The sequence below is a fragment of the Scyliorhinus torazame genome, chromosome 17 (assembly GCF_047496885.1).
Source record: "Scyliorhinus torazame isolate Kashiwa2021f chromosome 17, sScyTor2.1, whole genome shotgun sequence".
Lineage (NCBI taxonomy): Eukaryota > Metazoa > Chordata > Chondrichthyes > Carcharhiniformes > Scyliorhinidae > Scyliorhinus > Scyliorhinus torazame.
In genome coordinates this window covers 8,773,346-8,798,294 of record NC_092723.1, presented here as the reverse complement: position 1 = coordinate 8,798,294, position 24,949 = coordinate 8,773,346, and the positions used below count along the sequence as shown (strand labels likewise).

General features: G+C 51.0%; 1 protein-coding gene across 3 annotated transcripts in view; it reads left to right on the top strand.

Annotated features, from left to right (window-relative positions):
• LOC140393688 (prickle-like protein 1) overlaps positions 1-24,949 on the top strand; it is a 163,444-nt gene that overhangs the window by 97,099 nt on the left and 41,396 nt on the right. For all 3 annotated transcript variants that reach the window (XM_072479979.1, XM_072479982.1, XM_072479981.1), the window contains exon 2: positions 6,093-6,273. In XM_072479979.1, coding sequence (XP_072336080.1) covers positions 6,124-6,273 — 150 coding nt within the window. In that variant the 5' untranslated portion in view covers positions 6,093-6,123. The remainder of the gene's footprint in view (positions 1-6,092; positions 6,274-24,949) is intronic.

The following is a 24,949-nucleotide window of genomic DNA, read 5'->3' as shown; positions in this document are numbered from 1 at the left end:
CTCTGCTCCCCTGGATGCACCACAAACAACTCACTTTTCCCCATGTTCAATTTATACCCTGAAAAATCCCCAAACTCCCCAAGTATCCGCATTATTTCTGGCATCCCCTCCGCCGGGTCCGCCACGTATAGTAGCAAATCGTCCGCATACAAAGATACCCGGTGCTCTTCTCCTCCCCTAAGTACTCCCCTCCACTTCTTGGAACCCCTCAACGCTATCGCCAGGGGCTCAATCGCCAGTGCAAACAATAATGGGGACAGAGGGCATCCCTGCCTTGTCCCTCTATGGAGCCGAAAATATGCAGATCCCCGTCCATTCGTGACCACGCTCGCCACTGGGGCCCTATACAACAGCTGCACCCATCTAACATACCCCTCTCCAAAACCAAATCTCCTCAACACCTCCCACAAATAATCCCACTCCACTCTATCAAATGCTTTCTCGGCATCCATCGCCACTACTATCTCCGTTTCACCCTCTGGTGGGGCCATCATCATTACCCCTAACAACCTCCGTATATTCGTGTTCAGCTGTCTCCCCTTCACAAACCCAGTTTGGTCCTCGTGGACCACCCCCGGGACACATTCCTCTATTCTCATTGCCATTACCTTGGCCAGGACCTTGGCATCTACATTTAGGAGGGAAATAGGTCTATAGGACCCGCATTGTAGCGGGTCCTTTTCCTTCTTTAAGAGAAGCGATATCGTTGCTTCAGACATAGTCGGGGGCAGTTGTCCCCTTTCCTTTGCCTCATTAAAGGTCCTCGTCAGTACCGGGGCGAGCAAGTCCACATATTTTCCATAGAATTCGACTGGGAATCCATCCGGTCCCGGGGCCTTTCCCGCCTGCATGCTCCTAATTCCTTTCACCACTTCTTCTACCTCGATCTGTGCTCCCAGTCCCACCCTTTCCTGCTCTTCCACCTTGGGAAATTCCAGCCGATCCAAGAAGCCCATCATTCTCTCCCTCCCATCCGGGGGTTGAGCTTCATATAATTTTTTATAAAATGTCTTGAACACTCCATTCAATCTCTCCGCTCCCCGCTCCATCTCTCCTTCCTCATCCCTCACTCCCCCTATTTCCCACGCTGCTCCCCTTTTCCTCAATTGGTGTGCCAGCAACCTGCTCGCCTTCTCCCCATATTCGTACTGTACACCCTGTGCCTTCCTCCATTGTGCCTCTGCAGTGCCTGTAGTCAGCAAGTCAAATTCTACATGTAGCCTTTGCCTTTCCCTGTACAGTCCCTCCTCCGGTGCTTCCGCATATTGTCTGTCCACCCTCAAAAGTTCTTGCAGCAACCGCTCCCGTTCCTTACTCTCCTGCTTCCCTTTATGTGCCCTTATTGATATCAGCTCCCCTCTAACCACCGCCTTCAACGCCTCCCAGACCACTCCCACCTGGACCTCCCCATTATCATTGAGTTCCAAGTACTTTTCAATGCACCCCCTCACCCTTAGACACACCCCCTCATCTGCCATTAGTCCCATGTCCATTCTCCAGGGTGGGCGCCCTCCTGTTTCCTCCCCTATCTCCAAGTCCACCCAGTGTGGAGCGTGATCCGAAATGGCTATAGCCGTATACTCCGTTCCCCTCACCTTCGGGATCAATGCCCTACCCAGCACAAAAAAGTCTATTCGCGAGTAGACTTTATGGACATAGGAGAAAAACGAGAACTCCTTACTCCTAGGTCTACTGAATCTCCACGGGTCTACACCTCCCATCTGCTCCATAAAATCTTTAAGTACCTTGGCTGCTGCCGGCCTCCTTCCAGTCCTGGACTTCGACCTATCCAGCCCTGGTTCCAACACCGTATTAAAATCTCCCCCCATTATCAGCTTTCCCATCTCTAGGTCCGGAATGCGTCCTAGCATCCGCCTCATAAAATTGGCATCATCCCAGTTCGGGGCATATACGTTTACCAAAACCACCGTCTCCCCCTGTAGTTTGCCACTCACCATCACGTATCTGCCCCCGTTATCCGCCACTATAGTCTTTGCCTCGAACATTACCCGCTTCCCCACTAATATAGCCACCCCCCTGTTTTTCGCATCTAGCCCCGAATGGAACACCTGCCCCACCCATCCTTTGCGTAGCCTAACCTGGTCTATCAGTTTCAGGTGCGTTTCCTGTAACATAACCACCTCTGCCTTAAGTTTCTTAAGGTGTGCGAGTACCCGTGCCCTCTTTATCGGCCCGTTCAGCCCTCTCACGTTCCACGTGATCAGCCGAGTTGGGGGGCTTCCTACCCCCCCCCCCCTTGTCGATTAGCCATCACCTTTTTCCAGCTCCTCTCCCGGTTCCCACGCAGCTGTATCTCCCCCAGGCGGTGCCCCCCCGCCCATCCTCTCCCATACCAGCTCCCCCCTCTCCCCAGCAGCAGCAACCCAGTAATTCCCCCCTCCCACCCCCCCCCGCTAGATACCCCAACTAGCGTAACTACTCCCCCCATGTTGCTCCCAGAAGTCAGCAAACTCTGGCTGACCTCGGCTTCCCCCCGTGACCTCGGCTCGCACCGTGCGACGCCCCCTCCTTCCTGCTTCTCTATTCCCGCCATGATTATCATAGCGCGGGAACCAAGCCCGCGCTTCTCCCTTGGCCCCGCCCCCAATGGCCAACGCCCCATCTCCTCCACCTCCCCCCCTCCCCCCACCACCACCTGTGGGAGAGAGAAAAGTTACCACATCGCAGGATTAGTACATAAAACCCCTCTTTGCCCCCCACATTCGCCCCACCACTTTGTTCGAACGTTCTTTTTAATAACCCGCTCATTCCAGTTTTTCTTCCACAATAAAAGTCCACGCTTCATCCGCCGTCTCAAAGTAGTGGTGCCTCCCTCGATATGTGACCCACAGTCTTGCCGGTTGCAGCATTCCAAATTTTATCTTCTTTTTATGAAGCACCGCCTTGGCCCGATTAAAGCTCGCCCTCCTTCTCGCCACCTCCGCACTCCAGTCTTGATAAACGCGGATCACCGCGTTCTCCCATTTACTGCTCCGAGTTTTCTTCGCCCATCTAAGGACCATTTCTCTATCCTTAAAATGGAGGAATCTCACCACTATGGCTCTGGGAATTTCTCCTGCTCTCGGTCCTCGCGCCATCACTCGGTATGCTCCCTCCACCTCCAACGGACCCGCCGGGGCCTCCGCTCCCATTAACGAGTGCAGCATCGTGCTCACATATGCCCCGACGTCCGCTCCCTCCACACCTTCAGGAAGACCAAGAATCCTCAGGTTGTTCCTCCTTGCGTTGTTTTCCAGTGCCTCCAACCTTTCCACACATCGTTTCTGATGTGCCTCCTGCGTCTCCGTCTTCACCACCAGGCCCTGTATATCGTCCTCATTCTCGGCTGCCTTTGCCTTCACGACCCGAAGCTCCCGCTCCTTTAGCCCTTCGATCGCCTGTAGTATCGGGGCCAACAGCTCTTTCTTCATTTCCTTTTTGATCTCTTCCACACAGCATTTCAAGAACTCTTGTTGTTCAGGGCCCCATGTTAAACTGCCACCTTCCGACGCCATCTTGGTTTTTGCTTGCCTTCCTTGCCGCTGTTCCAAAGGATCCACTGCAATCTGGCCACTCTCTCCTCCTTTTTCCATCCGTATCCAGGGGGGATTCCCTTCTGGTTTACCGCACAGTGTTTTTAGCCATCAAAATTGCCGTTGGGGCTCCTATCAAGAGCCCAAAAGTCCGTTTCACAGGGAGCTGCCGAAACGTGCGACTCAGCTGGTCATCGCCGCACCCGGAAGTCATCGCAATGTTTATTTATATAAATTTAGAGTACCCAATTCATTTTTTTCCAATTAAGGGGCAATTTAGCGTGGCCAATCCACCTACCCTGCACATCTTTGGATTGTGGGGCCGAGACCCACGCAAACATGGGGAGAATGCAAACTCCACACGGACAGTGACCCAGAGCCTGGATCGAACCTGGGACCTCGGCGCCGTGAGGCTGCAGTGCTACTCACTGCACCACCGTGCTGCCTAAGAAGCAATGTTGAGGAACACCAAAAGTATCATTCAGTCTGGGTATTCCTCTCTTCTTGCAGAACCCCCAGCCCAGATACAAACATTCTACAATGAAATATCAAAGTCTCCATGTTCCGATGTTTGCTAATTTTAGCAATAAAGTCAAAGCCAGTATAAGCTGTCAACCCCATGTTGCACCCACATCTAGGGAGGATTTCTAAATTGCTGCCATATTATGCTGTTGAAGTCTCCTGGAATCAAAGTCAATAGAGGTGATGTCAGGGCATGGCTTAGTCCTGTGCCTGGATTCCCAGAGGTACTCCTTGTCTCATTAGTACGTGTGTTTCAGGGAACCTGCGTGATTTCACTGTGATTGACAGGCAGCCTTTAATTTGTTGAATTATGCAGTATCCACTTGCTTTTAAATATACAGATCAACATATTGGGTGAAGAAATGAAATGAAATTCGCTTATTGTCACAACTAGGCTTCAAATGAAGTTACTGTGAAAAGCCCCTAGTCGCCACATTCCGGCGCCTGTTCAGGGAGGCTGTTACGGGAATCGAACCGTGCTGCTGACCTGCCTTGGTCTGCTTTCAAAGCCAGCGATTTAGCCCTGTGCTAAACACTTTCTGCTAAACAGAAAGTTTTGTTTCTTCCCAAAAAAAGAATAATTTGCGGCTGCTTTCGTGACCTGGTTCTATTATTGTCCTGTGTTTCGATCGGAATCTACCTGTCAGATAGCAGAGTTTTATTGCAGTAGCCCTAACATGTGTGTTAAGGTGCATGTTTAAGGCTACTTCTGGACAATGATACTCAGTGCAGTGATCGTTCAAACGTTCAGTAGTTTTGAACACGTTTTCCCCCTCTTAATGCCTTTTACAGACATCTCATGCACCCGTCATTCCTGACATCTGTGCTGTGAATAAGTATCAGGATTGTTGTGAATTTTTACAACCTAATTTGACACTCATGGACAGCTTCTTTCTTGTACCCAAGAGAAAAATAAATCCAGTAATAGCAATAGCTTTCGAAGAAGACGACATTAGTGATTGGCTTCTCTGACCACCTTGGACAAACACCTTCAAATACTGTCAATGTCCTTTTCAAAGTCCCGGGGTGGGGGATGGGGTGAAATATAAATAGCAGCATTCACAAAATTACAGCATAGATACAGATGAAGAACATGTGGCTCATCTCAATTCTATCAGCTAGAAAAGGTCCACTCCAAGCACTAATTGTTTTGTGCTTCGGTTGGAGAACTTCCTGAAATTACCTCTAAATTTGCCTTTCACCAACTTTAACCTGAGCTGCTGACAGTAATCCTGACAACGTGCCACCTGCATGTGTTTCTTTCCTTTGTTCACCTCCTCTGAAGTTCTGGATTTGCTCAGTGAGGACGTTGTTCTCTGGGTACCTTTGCCCCAGTGCCAATAAGCATGCATGAATATTGGAAAATCCATTCAAGCACTCGGGCGCTGTGAGGCAGAAGCGGGCCACCACGACTAGGCCTCAGGCTGTTCCCACCCAGTATCCATGCATGCACATACACGGTTGAGCAGGCTTTTCCTATCCCACCCACAAAAAAATATTTTTGTAACATGCCCCACAGCCGTGTTGTATGGAATACAAAATTATAGACGAGATTACTGTAATTTTAGCTGTTTAGCACAGGGCTAAATCGCTGGCTTTGAAAGCAGACCAAGGCAGGCCAGCAGCACGGTTCAATTCCCGTAACAGCCTCCCCGAACAGGCTCCAGAATGTGACGACTAGGGGCTTTTCACAGTAACTTAATTTGAAGCCTACTTGTGACAATAAGCGATTTTCATTTCATTTCATTTTTCAACACATTTATTTTTTGTCTCATGTTTTGAGCTTCACCTAGATATTATGGGCGGGGTTCCGTGATCCCCAGCCACGTGTTTCTTGGCGACGTGCCGTTCGCTGGCAGCGGGATTCTATCTTCCCATCGTTGTCAGTGGGATTTCCCAATGAAGCCACCACACGCCTCCTGGATGCCCGCAGGCAGGGATGGGATGCCGGCGGGAAAAGAGGATCCCAACGACCGGAGAATTACGGCCTATATACAGTAATGTATAATGTATACATATACTTTTGTCTACTTTCAGGTTGATAACCTACAGAACAAAGACCCTGAGGATGTCTGTGCTGGACACCAGGAGCCCGGAGAACAAGAAGGTTGCCAGCAAGATGACGTTTGACTTCCAGCAAAATGCCCCATCGGACAATGACTCTGGCTGTGCTCTGGAAGAGTACGCATGGGTTCCCCCAGGACTCAAACCCGAGCAGGTTGGTACAATTTGTATATCAGTTACCCAGGGAAATAAATCCTATCTATTCTGTTAAGTTTTCAATGAAGTAATTTTGATTAAATAGCTCAGGTTTCTGTTTCTTGTCTTGTCTAAGTTAAAGAGATAATTCAAATGAAGCAACCATTTGAATTAAAAAGAATAGGCAATAGAAGGAGAAGGCCACCACACTGCCAACCATGTCCCAGACCCAATATACTGCCCAATCCTATCACAGACCCAATACACTGTACAACCCTGTCCCAGGCCCAATACACAACCCAACCATATCACACACCCAATACACTGCCCAACCCTTCACAGACACAATACACTGCCCAACTGAACTGTTTTCTTTCTATGATTAGTAAAAACTAATCTAACCGAGCTGGCAAATCTTTCTTGAGCTATTTTGTTAACATGTGGCGATGATATAGAAGCTGTACAAATCACCGGTGATTTACATACTTGCATTTTCTGATTAGAAAAGTCTCGGTAGTGCATAATGCTCTAGAAGATTGGGTATTTGTTATGTGTGCCATTGGCAGGGCAAGGGTTAATGTGGTACTGGGGAATAGCACAGGATAGATCTGCATGGTAAACAGTCTAGAGGGAACCTGCATGGCACAGCATCATGCATTGTAGTAACTGGGATCTGTGCATAGTTAACGGTTACTAATAAATAGTCAAAGTTTAAACATTATGTTGAAGACTTTTTAAAAATTTATTTACGGGATGTGGGCGTTGCTGGTTAGGCCAGCATTTATTGCCCATCCCTAGTTGCACTTCAAAAGATGGTGGCGAGTTGCCTTGTTCAACCGCTGCAGTCCCTGAGGTGTAGGTACACTCACTGTGCTGTTAGGGAGGGAGTTTCAGGATGTTGCTCCAGTGACAGTGAAAGAACGGCGATATATTTTGTAAGTCAGGGTGGTGAGTGACTTGGAGGGGAACCTCTAGGTGATAGGGTTCCCAGGTATCTGCTGCTCTTGTCCTTCTAGATGGTGGGATTTTCACAGTAACTTCATTGCAGTGTTAATGTAAGCCTACCTGTGACACGAGTAGGTAATTAGTATTAATGGTCGTGGGTTTGGAAGGTACTGTCTAATGAACCTTGATGAGTTATTGCAGTGCATCTTGTACACACAGCTGACACTGTTTGTCGGTGGTGTGGTGAAGGGTTTGAATGTTAGTGAAAGGGGGAACAATCAGCCTGGCTGCTTTGTCCTAGATGGTGTTGAGCTTCTTGTGTTGTTGGAGTTCATCTCATCAATGATAGGCTGGACAGACCGGAACTCTTTTCCCTGGAGCTTAGGAGATCTTATAGAGATCTATAAAATAATGAGGGGCATAGATAAGGTAGATAGTCAACATCTTTGCCTAAAGGTAGGGGTGTCTAAAATTAGAGGGCATAGGTTCAAGGTGAGAGGGAAGAGATACAAAAGGGTCCAGAGGGGCAATTGTTTCGCACGAGAGTGGTGAGTGTCTGGAACGAGCTGTCAGAGGCGGGTCAATTTTGTCTTTTGAAAAGCATTTAGATAGTTATGTGGGTAAGATGGGTTTAGAGGAATATGGGCCAAATGCGGGCAATTGGGACTAGCTTAGTGGTTAAAAACTGGGTGGCATAAAAACTGGCCGGCATGGACAAGTTGGCCCGAAGGGCCTGTTTCCATGGTGTAAACCTCTATGACTCTATGACCCTGTCACAGACCCAACACACTGCCCAACCCTATCACAGACCAAACACACTGCCCAACCCGATCACAGACCCAACACATTGCCCAACCCTATCACAGACCAAACACACTGCCCAACCCTATCACAGACTCAACACACTGCCCAACCCTATCACAGACCAAACACACTGCCCAACCCTATCACAGACCCAACACACTGCCCAACCCTAACACAGACCCAATACACGGCCCAGCCCTATCACAGACCCAATATGCTGCCCAACCCTATCATACACCCAATACACTGCCCAGCCCTATCACAGACCCAATACACTGCCCAACCCTATCACAGACACAATACACTGCCCAACCCTATCCCAGACCCAATACACTGCCCAACCCTACCACAGACCCAATATACTGCCCAACCCTATCACACACCCAATACACTGCCCAACCCCATCACAGACCCAATACACTGCTCAACCCTATCACAGACCCAATACACTGCCCAACCCTATCACAGACCCAATACACTGCTCAACCCTATCACACACCCAATACACTGCCCAACCCTATCACAGACCCAATACACTGCCCAACCCTATCACAGACCCAATACACTGCTGAACCCTATCCCAGACCCAATACACTGCCCAACCCTACCACAGACCCAATACACTGCCCAACCCTATCACAGACCCAATACACTGCCCAACCCTACCACAGACCCAATACACTGCCCAACCCTATCACACACCCAATACACTGCCCAACCCTATCACAGACCCAATACACTGCTCAACCCTATCACAGACCCAATACACTGCCCAACCCTATCACAGACCCAATACACTGCTCAACCCTATCACACACCCAATACACTGCCCAACCCTATCACAGACCCAATACACTGCCCAACCCTATCACAGACCCAATACACTGCTGAACCCTATCCCAGACCCAATACACTGCCCAACCCTACCACAGACCCAATACACTGCCCAACCCTATCGCAGACCCAATACACTGCCCAACCCTATCACACACCCAATACACTGCCCAACCCTATCACAGACCAAATACTCTGTCCAACCCTATCACACACCCAACACATTGCCCAACCCTATCACAGACCCAATACACTGCCCAACCCTACCACAGACCCAATACACTGCCCAACCCTACCACAGACCCAATACACTGCCCAACCCTATCACACACCCAATACACTGCCCAACCCTATCACAGACCCAATACACTGCCCAACCCTATCATAGACCCAATACACTGCCCAACCCTATCACAGACCCAATGCACTGCCCAACCCTATCACACACCCAATACACAGCCCAACCCTAGCCCAGACCCAATACACTGCCCAACCCTATCCCAGACCCAATACACTGCCCAACCCTATCCCAGACCCAATACACTGCCCAACCCTATCACAGACCCAATACTCTGCCCAACCCTATCACAAACCCAATACACTGCCTAACCCTATCACACACCCAATACACTGCCCAACCCTATCACAGACCCAATACACTGCCCAACCCTATCACAAACCCAATACACTGCCCAACCCTATCACAGACCCAATACACTGCCCAACCCTATTACAGACCCAATACACTGCCCAACCCTATCACAGACTCAATACACTGGCCAACCCTATCACAGACCCAATACACTGCCCAACCCTATCACAGACTCAATACACTGGCCAACCCTATCACAGACCCAATACACTGCCCAACCCTATCACAAACCCAATACACTGCCCAACCCTATCACACACCCAATACACTGCCCAACCCTATCACAGACTCAATACACTGGCCAACCCTATCACAGACCCAATACACTGCCCAACCCTATCACAAACCCAATACACTGCCCAACCCTATCACAAACCCAATACACTGCCCAATCCTATCACAAACCCAATACACTGCCAAACCCTATCACAGACCCAATACACTGCCCAACCCTATCATAGACCCAATACACTGCCCAACCGTATCACAGACCCATCACACTGCCGAACCCTATCCCAGACGCAATACACTGCCCAATCCTATCACAAACCCAATACACTGCCCAACCCTATCACACACCCAATACACTGCCCAACCCTATCACAGACCCAATACACTGCCCAACCCTATCCCAGACCCAATACACTGCCCAAACCTATCACACACCCAATACACTGCCCAACCTTTTCACAGGCCAAACACACTGCCCAACCCTATCACAGACCCAACACACTGCCCAACCCTAACACAGACCCAATACACGGCCCAGCCCTATCACAGACCCAATATGCTGCCCAACCCTATCATACACCCAATACACTGCCCAGCCCTATCACAGACCCAATACACTGCCCAACCCTATCACAGACACAATACACTGCCCAACCCTATCCCAGACCCAATACACTGCCCAAACCTATCACAGGCCCAATACACTGCCCAACCCTATCTCAGGCCCAATACACTGCCCAACCCTATCCCAGACCCAATATGCTGCCCAACCCTATCACAGACCCAATACACTGCCCAACCCTATCACAGACCCAATACACTGCCCAACCCTGTCACAGACCCAATACACTGCCCAACCCTATCACAGACCCAAAACACTGCCCAACCCTACCACAGACCCAATACACTGCCCAACCCTATCACACACCCAATACACTGCCCAACCCTATCACAGACCCAATACACTGCTCAACCCTATCACAGACCCAATACACTGCCCAACCCTATCACAGACCCAATACACTGCTCAACCCTATCACACACCCAATACACTGCCCAACCCTATCACAGACCCAATACACTGCCCAACCCTATCACAGACCCAATACACTGCTGAACCCTATCCCAGACCCAATACACTGCCCAACCCTACCACAGACCCAATACACTGCCCAACCCTATCGCAGACCCAATACACTGCCCAACCCTATCACACACCCAATACACTGCCCAACCCTATCACAGACCAATACTCTGTCCAACCCTATCACACACCCAACCCATTGCCCAACCCTATCACAGACCCAATACACTGCCCAAACCTACCACAGACCCAATACACTGCCCAACCCTACCACAGACCCAATACACTGCCCAACCCTATCACACACCCAATACACTGCACAACCCTATCACAGACCCAATTCACTGCTCAACCCTATCACAGACCCAATAAACTGCCCAACCCTATCACAGACCCAATACACTGCCCAACCCTATCATAGACCCCATACACTGCCCAACCCTATCACAGACCCAATGCACTGACCAACCCTATCACACACCCAATACACTGCCCAACCCTAGCCCAGACCCAATACACTGCCCAACCCTATCCCAGACCCAATACACTGCCCAACCCTATCCCAGACCCAATACACTGCCCAACCGTATCACAGACCCAATACACTGCCCAACCCTAACACAGACCCAATACACTGCCCAACCCTATCACAGACCCAATACTCTGCCCAACCCTATCACAAACCCAATACACTGCCTAGCCCTATCACAGACCCAATACACTGCCGAACCCTATCCCAGACGCAATACACTGCCCAATCCTATCACAAACCCAATACACTGCCCAACCCTATCACACACCCAATACACTGCCCAACCCTATCACAGACCCAATACACTGCCCAACCCTATCACAGACCCAATACACTGCCCAACCCTATCACACACCCAATACACTGCCCAACCCTATCACAGACTCAATACACTGCCCAACCGTATCACAGACCCATCACACTGCCGAACCCTATCCCAGACGCAATACACTGCCCAATCCTATCACAAACCCAATACACTGCCCAACCCTATCACACACCCAATACACTGCCCAACCCTATCACAGACCCAATACACTGCCCAACCCTATCCCAGACCCAATACACTGCCCAAACCTATCACACACCCAATACACTGCCCAACCTTTTCACAGACCCAATACACTGCCCAACCTTATCACGGGCCCAATACACTGCCCAACCCTATCACAGACCCAATACACTGCCCAACCCTATCACACACCCAATACACTGCCCAACCCTATCACAGACCAAATACTCTGTCCAACCCTATCACACACCCAACACATTGCCCAACCCTATCACAGACCCAATACACTGCCCAACCCTACCACAGACCCAATACACTGCCCAACCCTACCACAGACCCAATACACTGCCCAACCCTATCACACACCCAATACACTGCCCAACCCTATCACAGACTCAATACACTGCCCAACCCTATCATAGACCCAATACACTGCCCAACCCTATCACAGACCCAATGCACTGCCCAACCCTATCACACACCCAATACACTGCCCAACCCTAGCCCAGACCCAATACACTGCCCAACCCTATCACAGACCCAATACACTGCCCAACCCTATCACACACCCAATACACTGCCCAACCCTATCACAGACTCAATACACTGGCCAACCCTATCACAGACCCAATACACTGCCCAACCCTATCACAAACCCAATACACTGCCCAACCCTATCACAGACCCAATACACTGCCCAACCCTATTACAGACCCAATACACTGCCCAACCCTATCACAGACTCAATACACTGGCCAACCCTATCACAGACCCAATACACTGCCCAACCCTATCACAGACTCAATACACTGGCCAACCCTATCACAGACCCAATACACTGCCCAACCCTATCACAAACCCAATACACTGCCCAACCCTATCACACACCCAATACACTGCCCAACCCTATCACAGACTCAATACACTGGCCAACCCTATCACAGACCCAATACACTGCCCAACCCTATCACAAACCCAATACACTGCCCAACCCTATCACAAACCCAATACACTGCCCAATCCTATCACAAACCCAATACACTGCCAAACCCTATCACAGACCCAATACACTGCCCAACCCTATCATAGACCCAATACACTGCCCAACCGTATCACAGACCCATCACACTGCCGAACCCTATCCCAGACGCAATACACTGCCCAATCCTATCACAAACCCAATACACTGCCCAACCCTATCACACACCCAATACACTGCCCAACCCTATCACAGACCCAATACACTGCCCAACCCTATCCCAGACCCAATACACTGCCCAAACCTATCACACACCCAATACACTGCCCAACCTTTTCACAGGCCAAACACACTGCCCAACCCTATCACAGACCCAACACACTGCCCAACCCTAACACAGACCCAATACACGGCCCAGCCCTATCACAGACCCAATATGCTGCCCAACCCTATCATACACCCAATACACTGCCCAGCCCTATCACAGACCCAATACACTGCCCAACCCTATCACAGACACAATACACTGCCCAACCCTATCCCAGACCCAATACACTGCCCAAACCTATCACAGGCCCAATACACTGCCCAACCCTATCTCAGGCCCAATACACTGCCCAACCCTATCCCAGACCCAATATGCTGCCCAACCCTATCACAGACCCAATACACTGCCCAACCCTATCACAGACCCAATACACTGCCCAACCCTGTCACAGACCCAATACACTGCCCAACCCTATCACAGACCCAAAACACTGCCCAACCCTACCACAGACCCAATACACTGCCCAACCCTATCACACACCCAATACACTGCCCAACCTTATCACAGACCCAATACACTGCTCAACCCTATCACAGACCCAATACACTGCCCAACCCTATCACAGACCCAATACACTGCTCAACCCTATCACACACCCAATACACTGCCCAACCCTATCACAGACCCAATACACTGCCCAACCCTATCACAGACCCAATACACTGCTGAACCCTATCCCAGACCCAATACACTGCCCAACCCTACCACAGACCCAATACACTGCCCAACCCTATCGCAGACCCAATACACTGCCCAACTCTATCACACACCCAATACACTGCCCAACCCTATCACAGACCAATACTCTGTCCAACCCTATCACACACCCAACCCATTGCCCAACCCTATCACAGACCCAATACACTGCCCAAACCTACCACAGACCCAATACACTGCCCAACCCTACCACAGACCCAATACACTGCCCAACCCTATCACACACCCAATACACTGCACAACCCTATCACAGACCCAATTCACTGCTCAACCCTATCACAGACCCAATAAACTGCCCAACCCTATCACAGACCCAATACACTGCCCAACCCTATCATAGACCCAATACACTGCCCAACCCTATCACAGACCCAATGCACTGACCAACCCTATCACACACCCAATACACTGCCCAACCCTAGCCCAGACCCAATACACTGCCCAACCCTATCCCAGACCCAATACACTGCCCAACCCTATCCCAGACCCAATACACTGCCCAACCGTATCACAGACCCAATACACTGCCCAACCCTAACACAGACCCAATACACTGCCCAACCCTATCACAGACCCAATACTCTGCCCAACCCTATCACAAACCCAATACACTGCCTAGCCCTATCACAGACCCAATACACTGCCGAACCCTATCCCAGACGCAATACACTGCCCAATCCTATCACAAACCCAATACACTGCCCAACCCTATCACACACCCAATACACTGCCCAACCCTATCACAGACCCAATACACTGCCCAACCCTATCACAGACCCAATACACTGCCCAACCCTATCACACACCCAATACACTGCCCAACCCTATCACAGACCCAATACACTGCCCAACCGTATCACAGACCCATCACACTGCCGAACCCTATCCCAGACGCAATACACTGCCCAATCCTATCACAAACCCAATACACTGCCCAACCCTATCACACACCCAATACACTGCCCAACCCTATCACAGACCCAATACACTGCCCAACCCTATCCCAGACCCAATACACTGCCCAAACCTATCACACACCCAATACACTGCCCAACCTTTTCACAGACCCAATACACTGCCCAACCTTATCACGGGCCCAATACACTGCCCAACCCTATCACAGACCCAATACACTGCCCAACCCTATCACACACCCAATACACTGCCCAACCCTATCACAGACCAAATACTCTGTCCAACCCTATCACACACCCAACACATTGCCCAACCCTATCACAGACCCAATACACTGCCCAACCCTACCACAGACCCAATACACTGCCCAACCCTACCACAGACCCAATACACTGCCCAACCCTATCGCACACCCAATACACTGCCCAACCCTATCACAGACTCAATACACTGCCCAACCCTATCATAGACCCAATACACTGCCCAACCCTATCACAGACCCAATGCACTGCCCAACCCTATCACACACCCAATACACTGCCCAACCCTAGCCCAGACCCAATACACTGCCCAACCCTATCCCAGACCCAATACACTGCCCAACCCTATCACAGACCCATTACACTGCCCAACCCTACCACAGACCCAATACACTGCCCAACCCTACCACAGACCCAATACACTGCCCAACCCTATCACAAACCCAATACACTGCCTAACCCTATCACAGACCCAATACACTGCCCAACCCTATCATAGACCCAATACACTGCCCAACCCTATCACAGACCCAATACACTGCCCAACCCTATCACAGACCCAATACACTGCCCAACCCTATCACACACCCAATACACTGCCCAACCCTATCACAGACTCAATACACTGGCCAACCCTATCACAGACCCAATACACTGCCCAACCCTATCACAAACCCAATACACTGCCCAACCCTATCACAGACCCAATACACTGCCCAATCCTATCACAAACCCAATACACTGCCAAACCCTTTCACAGACCCAATACACTGCCCAACCCTATCATAGACCCAATACACTGCCCAACCGTATCACAGACCCATCACACGGCCGAACCCTATCCCAGACGCAATACACTGCCCAATCCTATCACAAACCCAATACACTGCCCAACCCTATCACACACCCAATACACTGCCCAACCCTATCACAGACCCAATACACTGCCCAACCCTATCCCAGACCCAATACACTGCCCAAACCTATCACACACCCAATACACTGCCCAACCTTTTCACAGACCAAACACACTGCCCAACCCTAGCACAGACCCAACACACTGCCCAACCCTAACACAGACCCAATACACGGCCCAGCCCTATCACAGACCCAATATGCTGCCCAACCCTATCATACACCCAATACACTGCCCAGCCCTATCATAGACCCAATACACTGCCCAACCCTATCACAGACACAATACACTGCCCAACCCTATCCCAGACCCAATACACTGCCCAAACCTATCACAGGCCCAATACACTGCCCAACCCTATCTCAGGCCCAATACACTGCCCAACCCTATCCCAGACCCAATATGCTGCCCAACCCTATCACAGACCCAATACACTGCCCAACCCTATCACAGACCCAATACACTGCCCAACCCTGTCACAGACCCAATACACTGCCCAACCCTATCACAGACCCAAAACACTGCCCAACCCTACCACAGACCCAATACACTGCCCAACCCTATCACACACCCAATACACTGCCCAACCCTATCACAGACCCAATACACTGCTCAACCCTATCACAGACCCAATACACTGCCCAACCCTATCACAGACCCAATACACTGCTCAACCCTATCACACACCCAATACACTGCCCAACTCTATCACAGACCCAATACACTGCCCAACCCTATCACAGACCCAATACACTGCTGAACCCTATCCCAGACCCAATACACTGCCCAACCCTACCACAGACCCAATACACTGCCCAACCCTATCGCAGACCCAATACACTGCCCAACCCTATCACACACCCAATACACTGCCCAACCCTATCACAGACCAAATACTCTGTCCAACCCTATCACACACCCAACACATTGCCCAACCCTATCACAGACCCAATACACTGCCCAAACCTACCACAGACCCAATACACTGCCCAACCCTACCACAGACCCAATACACTGCCCAACCCTATCACACACCCAATACACTGCACAACCCTATCACAGACCCAATTCACTGCTCAACCCTATCACAGACCCAATAAACTGCCCAACCCTATCACAGACCCAATACACTGCCCAACCCTATCATAGACCCAATACACTGCCCAACCCTATCACAGACCCAATGCACTGCCCAACCCTATCACACACCCAATACACTGCCCAACCCTAGCCCAGACCCAATACACTGCCCAACCCTATCCCAGACCCAATACACTGCCCAACCCTATCCCAGACCCAATACACTGCCCAACCCTATCACAGACCCAATACACTGCCCAACCTTAACACAGACCCAATACACTGCCCAACCCTATCACAGACCCAATACTCTGCCCAACCCTATCACAAACCCAATACACTGCCTAACCCTATCACAGACCCAATACACTGCCCAACCCTATCATAGACCCAATACACTGCCCAACCCTATCACAGACCCAATACACTGCCCAACCCTATCACAGACCCAATACACTGCCCATCCCTATCACACACCCAATACACTGCCCAACCCTATCACAGACTCAATACACTGCCCAACCCTATCACAGACCCAATACACTGCCCAACCCTATCACAGACCCAATACACTGCCCAACCCTATCACACACCCAATACACTGCCCAACCCTATCACAGACTCAATACACTGCCCAACCCTATCACAAACCCAATACACTGCCCAACCCTATCACAGACCCAATACACTGCCCAATCCTATCACAAACCCAATACACTGCCAAACCCTATCACAGACCCAATACACTGCCCAACCCTATCATAGACCCAATACACTGCCCAACCGTATCACAGACCCATCACACTGCCGAACCCTATCCCAGACGCAATACACTGCCCAATCCTATCACAAACCCAATACACTGCCCAACCCTATCACACACCCAATACACTGCCCAACCCTATCACAGACCCAATACACTGCCCAATCCTATCACAAACCCAGTACACTGCCCAAAGCTATCACAGACCCAATACACTGCCAACCCTATCACAGACCCAATACACTGCCCAACCCTATCACAGACCCAATACACTGCCCAACCCTATCACACACCCAATACACTGCCCAACCCTATCACAGACCCATTACACTGCCCAACCCTATCACACACCCAATACACTGCCCAACCCTATCACACACCCAATACACTACCCAATCCTATCACAGACACAATACACTGCCCAACCCAATCACAGACCCAATACGCTGCCCAGCCCTATCACAGACCGAATACACTGCCCAGCGCACTGGCAACGTGCATCACCCCCGAAGCACAGTAGCATTGTGGATAGCACAATTGCATCACAGCTCCAGGGTCCCAAGTTCGATTCTGGCGTGGGTCACTGTCTGTGCGGAGTCTGCACATCCTCCCCGTGTCTGCGTGGGTTTCCTCCGGGTGCTCCGGTTTCCTCCCACAGTCCAAAGATGTGCAGGTTAGGTGGATTGGCCATGATAAATTGCCCTTAGTGTCCAAAATTGCCCTGAGTGTTGAGTGGGGTTACTGAGTTATGGGGATAGAGTGGAGGTGTTGACCTTGGGTAGGGTCCTCTTTCCAACAGCCGGTGCAGACTCGATGGGCCCAATGGCCTCCTTCTGCACTGTAAATTCTATGATAATCTATGAACCTTATCACACACCCAATTCACTGCCCAACCCTACCACAGACCCAATACATTGCCCAACCCTATCCCAGACCCAATACACTGCCCAACCCTATCACAGACCCAATACACTGCTCAACCCTATCACAGACCCAATACACTGCCCAACCCTATCACAGACCCAATACACTGCCCAACCTTATCACAGACCCAGCACACTGTCCAACCCTATCACAGACCCAATACACTGCCAACCCTATCACAGACCCAATACACTGCCCAACCCTATCACAGACCCAACACACTGCCCAACCCAATCCCAGACCCAATACACTGCCCAACCCTATCACAGACCCAATACACTGCCCAACCCTATCACAGACCCAATACACTGCCCAACCCTATTACAGACGGAATACACTGCCCAACCCTATCACAGACCCAGCACACTGTCCAACCCTATCACAGACCCAATACACTGCCCAACCCTATCACAGACCCAATACACTGCCCAACCCTATCACAGACCCAACACACTGCCCAACCCAATCCCAGACCCAATACACTGCCCAACCCTATCACACACCCAATACACTGCCCAACCCTATTACGGACGGAATACACTGCCCAACCCTATCACACATCCAGCACACTGCCCACTCTATCGCAGACCCAATACACCGTCCAACTCTATCCCAGACCGACTGCACTGCCCAGCCCTGTCCCTTTCCAATCCACTGCCCAGCCCTATCACAGACGGAATACACAGTTCAACCCTATCCCACACCCAATTCACTGCCAACCCAATCACTCACCCAATACACTGACCAACCCTATCACTCACCCAATACACTGTCCAGCCCTATCCCAAACCCAATACATTGCCCAACCCTATCATAGACCCAATACACTGCCCAACCCAATCACAGACCCCATACACTGCCCAACCCTGTCACACACCCAATACACTGCCCAACCCTATCACAGACCCAATACACTGCCCAACCCTATCACAGACCCAATACACTGCCCAACCCTAGCCCAGACCCAATACACTGCCCAACCCTATCACAGACCCAATACACTGCCCAACCCTAACACACACCCAATACACTGCCCAACCCTATCACAGACCCAATACACTGCCCAACCCTATTACAGACGGAATACACTGCCCAACCCTATCACACATCCAGCACACTGCCCACTCTATCGCAGACCCAATACACTGTCCAACTCTATCCCAGACCGACTGCACTGCCCAACCCTGTCCCTTCCCAATCCACTGCCCAACCCTATCACAGACCCAATACACTGTCCAACTCTATCCCAGACCCAATGCACTGCCCAACCCTATCACAGACCCAATGCACTGTCCAACTCTATCCCAGACCCAATACACTGCCCAACCCTATCACAGACCCAATGCACTGTCCAACTCTATCCCAGACCCAATACACTGCCCAACCCTATCACAGACCCAATACACTGCTCAACCCTATCACAGACCCAGCACACTGTCCAACCCTATCACAGACCCAATACACTGCCAACCCTATCACAGACCCAATACACTGCCCAACCCTATCCCAGACCCAATACACTGCCCAACCCTATCACACACCCAATACACTGCCCAACCCTATTACGGACGGAATACACTGCCCAACCCTATCACACATCCAGCACACTGCCCACTCTATCGCAGACCCAATACACTGTCCAACTCTATCCCAGACCGACTGCACTGCCCAACCCTGTCCCTTTCCAATCCACTGCCCAACCCTATCACAGACGGAATACACAGTTCAACCCTATCCCACACCCAATTCACTGCCAACCCAATCACTCACCCAATACACTGACCAACCCTATCACTCACCCAATACACTGTCCAGCCCTATCCCAGACCCAATACACTGCCCAACCCTATCATAGACCCAATACACTGCCCAACCCAATCACAGACCCCATACACTGCCCAACCCTGTCTCACACCCAATACACTGCCCAACCCTATCACAGACCCAATACACTGCCCAATCCTATCACAGACCCAATACACTGCCCAACCCTATCATAGACCCAATACACTGCCCAACCCTATCACAGACCCAATACACTGCACAGCCCTATGACAGACCCAATACACTGCCCAACCCTATCACTGACCCAATACACTGCCCAACCCTAACACACACCCAATACACTGCCCAACCCTAACACACACCCAATACACTGCCCAACCCTATCACAGACCCAATACACTGCCCAACCCTATTACAGACGGAATACACTGCCCAACCCTATCACACATCCAGCACACTGCCCACTCTATCCCAGACCCAATACACTGCCCAACCCTATCACAGACCCAATACACTGCCCAACCCTATCACAGACCCAACACACTGCCCAACCCAATCCCAGACCCAAGACACTGCCCAACCCTATCACACACCCAATACACTGCCCAACCCTATCACACACCCAATACACTGCCCAACCCTATTACGGACGGAATACACTGCCCAACCCTATCACACATCCAGCACACTGCCCACTCTATTGCAGACCCAATACACTGTCCAACTCTATCCCAGACCGACTGCACTGCCCAACCCTGTCCCTCTCCAATCCACTGCCCAACCCTATCACAGACGGAATACACAGTTCAACCCTATCCCACACCCCACTCACTGCCAACACAATCACTCACCCAATACACTGCCCAACCCTATCACTCACCCAATACACTGCCCAACCCTATCCCAGACCCAATACACTGACCAACCCTATCACTCACCCAATACACTGTCCAGCCCTATCCCAGACCCAATACACTGCCCAACCCTATCATAGACCCAATACACTGCCCAACCCAATCACAGACCCCATACACTGCCCAACCCTGTCACACACCCAATACACTGCCCAACCCTATCACAGACCCAATACACTGCCCAACCCTATCACAGACCCAATACACTGCCCAACCCTATCACAGACCCAATACACTGCCCAACCCTATCACAGACCCAATACACTGCCCAACCCTATCACAGACCCAATACACTGCCCAACCCTATCACAGACCCAATACACTGCCCAACCCTATCACAGACCCAATACACTGCCTAACCCTATCATAGACCCAATACACTGCCAACCCTATCACACACCCAATACACTGCCCAACCCTATCACAGACCCAATACACTGCCCAACCCTATTACAGACGGAATACACTGCCCAACCCTATCACACATCCAGAACACTGCCCACTCTATTGCAGACCCAATACACTGTCCAACTCGATCCCAGACCGACTGCACTGCCCAACCCTGTCACTTCCCAATCCACTGCCCAACCCTATCACAGACCCAATACACTGTCCAACTCTATCCCAGACCCAATGCACTGCCCAACCCTATCACAGACCCAATGCACTGTCCAACTCTATCCCAGACCCAATACACTGCCCAACCCTATCACAGACCCAATACACTGCCCAACACTGTCCCAGATCCAACACACTGCCCAACCCTATCACAGACCCATCACGCTGCCCAACCCTATGACAGACCCAATACACTGACCAACCCTACCACAGACCCAATACACTGACCAACCCTATCACAGACCCAATACACTGCCCAACCCTATCCCAGACCCAATACACTGCCCAACCCTATCCCAGACCCAATACACTGCCCAACCCTATCGCAGACCCAATACACTGCCCAACCCTATCGCAGACCCAATACACTGACCAACCCTACCACAGACCCAATACACTGCCCAACCCTATCACAGACCCAATACACTGCCCAACCCTATCCCAGACCCAATACACTGCCCAACCCTATCCCAGACCCAATACACTGCCCAACCCTATCCCCGACCCAATACACTGCCCAACCCTATCACAGACCCAATACACTGCCCACCCCTATCACCGACCCAATACACTGCCCAACCCAATCACAGACCCAATACGCTGCCCAACCCTATCACAGACCCATTACACTGTCCAACCCTATCACAGACCCAATACACTGCCCATCCCTATCCCAGACCCAATACACTGCCCACCCCTGTCACAGACCCAATACACTGCCCAGCCCTGATACAGACCCAATACACTGCCCAACCCTATCACAGACCCAATACACTGCCCAACCCTATCACAGACCCAATACACTGCCTAACCCTATCATAGACCCAATACACTGCCAACCCTATCACACACCCAATACACTGCCCAACCCTATCACAGACCCAATACACTGCCCAACCCTATTACAGACGGAATACACTGCCCAACCCTATCACACATCCAGAACACTGCCCACTCTATTGCAGACCCAATACACTGTCCAACTCGATCCCAGACCGACTGCACTGCCCAACCCTGTCCCTTCCCAATCCACTGCCCAACCCTATCACAGACCCAATACACTGTCCAACTCTATCCCAGACCCAATGCACTGCCCAACCCTATCACAGACCCAATGCACTGTCCAACTCTATCCCAGACCCAATACACTGCCCAACCCTATCACAGACCCAATACACTGCCCAACACTGTCCCAGATCCAACACACTGCCCAACCCTATCACAGACCCATCACGCTGCCCAACCCTATGACAGACCCAATACACTGACCAACCCTACCACAGACCCAATACACTGACCAACCCTATCACAGACCCAATACACTGCCCAACCCTATCCCAGACCCAATACACTGCCCAACCCTATCCCAGACCCAATACACTGCCCAACCCTATCGCAGACCCAATACACTGCCCAACCCTATCGCAGACCCAATACACTGACCAACCCTACCACAGACCCAATACACTGCCCAACCCTATCACAGACCCAATACACTGCCCAACCCTATCCCAGACCCAATACACTGCCCAACCCTATCCCAGACCCAATACACTGCCCAACCCTATCCCCGACCCAATACACTGCCCAACCCTATCACAGACCCAATACACTGCCCACCCCTATCACCGACCCAATACACTGCCCAACCCAATCACAGACCCAATACGCTGCCCAACCCTATCACAGACCCATTACACTGTCCAACCCTATCACAGACCCAATACACTGCCCATCCCTATCCCAGACCCAATACACTGCCCACCCCTGTCACAGACCCAATACACTGCCCAACCCAATCACAGACCCAATACGCTGCCCAGCCCTGATACAGACCCAATACACTGCCCAACCCTATCATAGACCCAATACACTGCCCAACCCTATCACAGACCCAATACACTGCCCAACCCTAACACACACCCAATACACTGCCCAACCCTATCACACACCCAATACACTGCCCAACCCTATCACACACCCAATACACTGCCCAACCCTATCACAGACGGAATACACTGCCCAACCCTATCACACATCCAGCACACTGCCCACTCTATCACAGACCCAATACACTGTCCAACTCTATCCCAGACCGACTGCACTGCCCAACCCTGTCCCTTCCCAATCCACTGCCCAACCCTATCACAGACCCAATACACTGTGCAACTCATTCACAGACCCAATACACTGCCCAGCCCTATCACAGACCCAATACACTGCCCAACCCTATCCCACACCCAATTCACTGCCCAACCCAATCACAGACCCAATACACTGCCCAACCCTATCCCAGACCCAATACACTGTCCAACCCTATCCCACACCCAATTCACTGTCCAACCCAATCACAGACCCAATACACTGCCAACCCTATCACAGACCCAATACACTGCCCAACCCTATCACAGACCCAATACACTGCCCAACCCTTTCACAGACCCAATACACTGCCCAACACTATCACATACCCAATACACTGCCCAACCCTATCACAGACCCAATACACTGCCCAACCCTATCACAGACCCAATACACTGCCCAACCCTATCACAGACCCAATACACTGCCCAACCCTATTACAGACCCAATACACTGCCCAACCCTGTCACACACCCAATACACTGCCCAGCCCTATGACAGACCCAATACACTGCCCAACCCAATCACAGACCCAATACACTGCCCAGCACTATCACAGACCCAATACACTGCCCAACCCTATCACAGACCCAATACACTGGCCAACCCTATCACACACCCAATACGCTGCCCAACCCTATCCCAGATCCAAAACACTGCCCAACCCTATCACAGACTCAATACACTGCCCAACCCTATCCCAGATCCAATACATTACCAAACCCTATTCTGATCCAACACACTGCCCAACCCTATTCCAG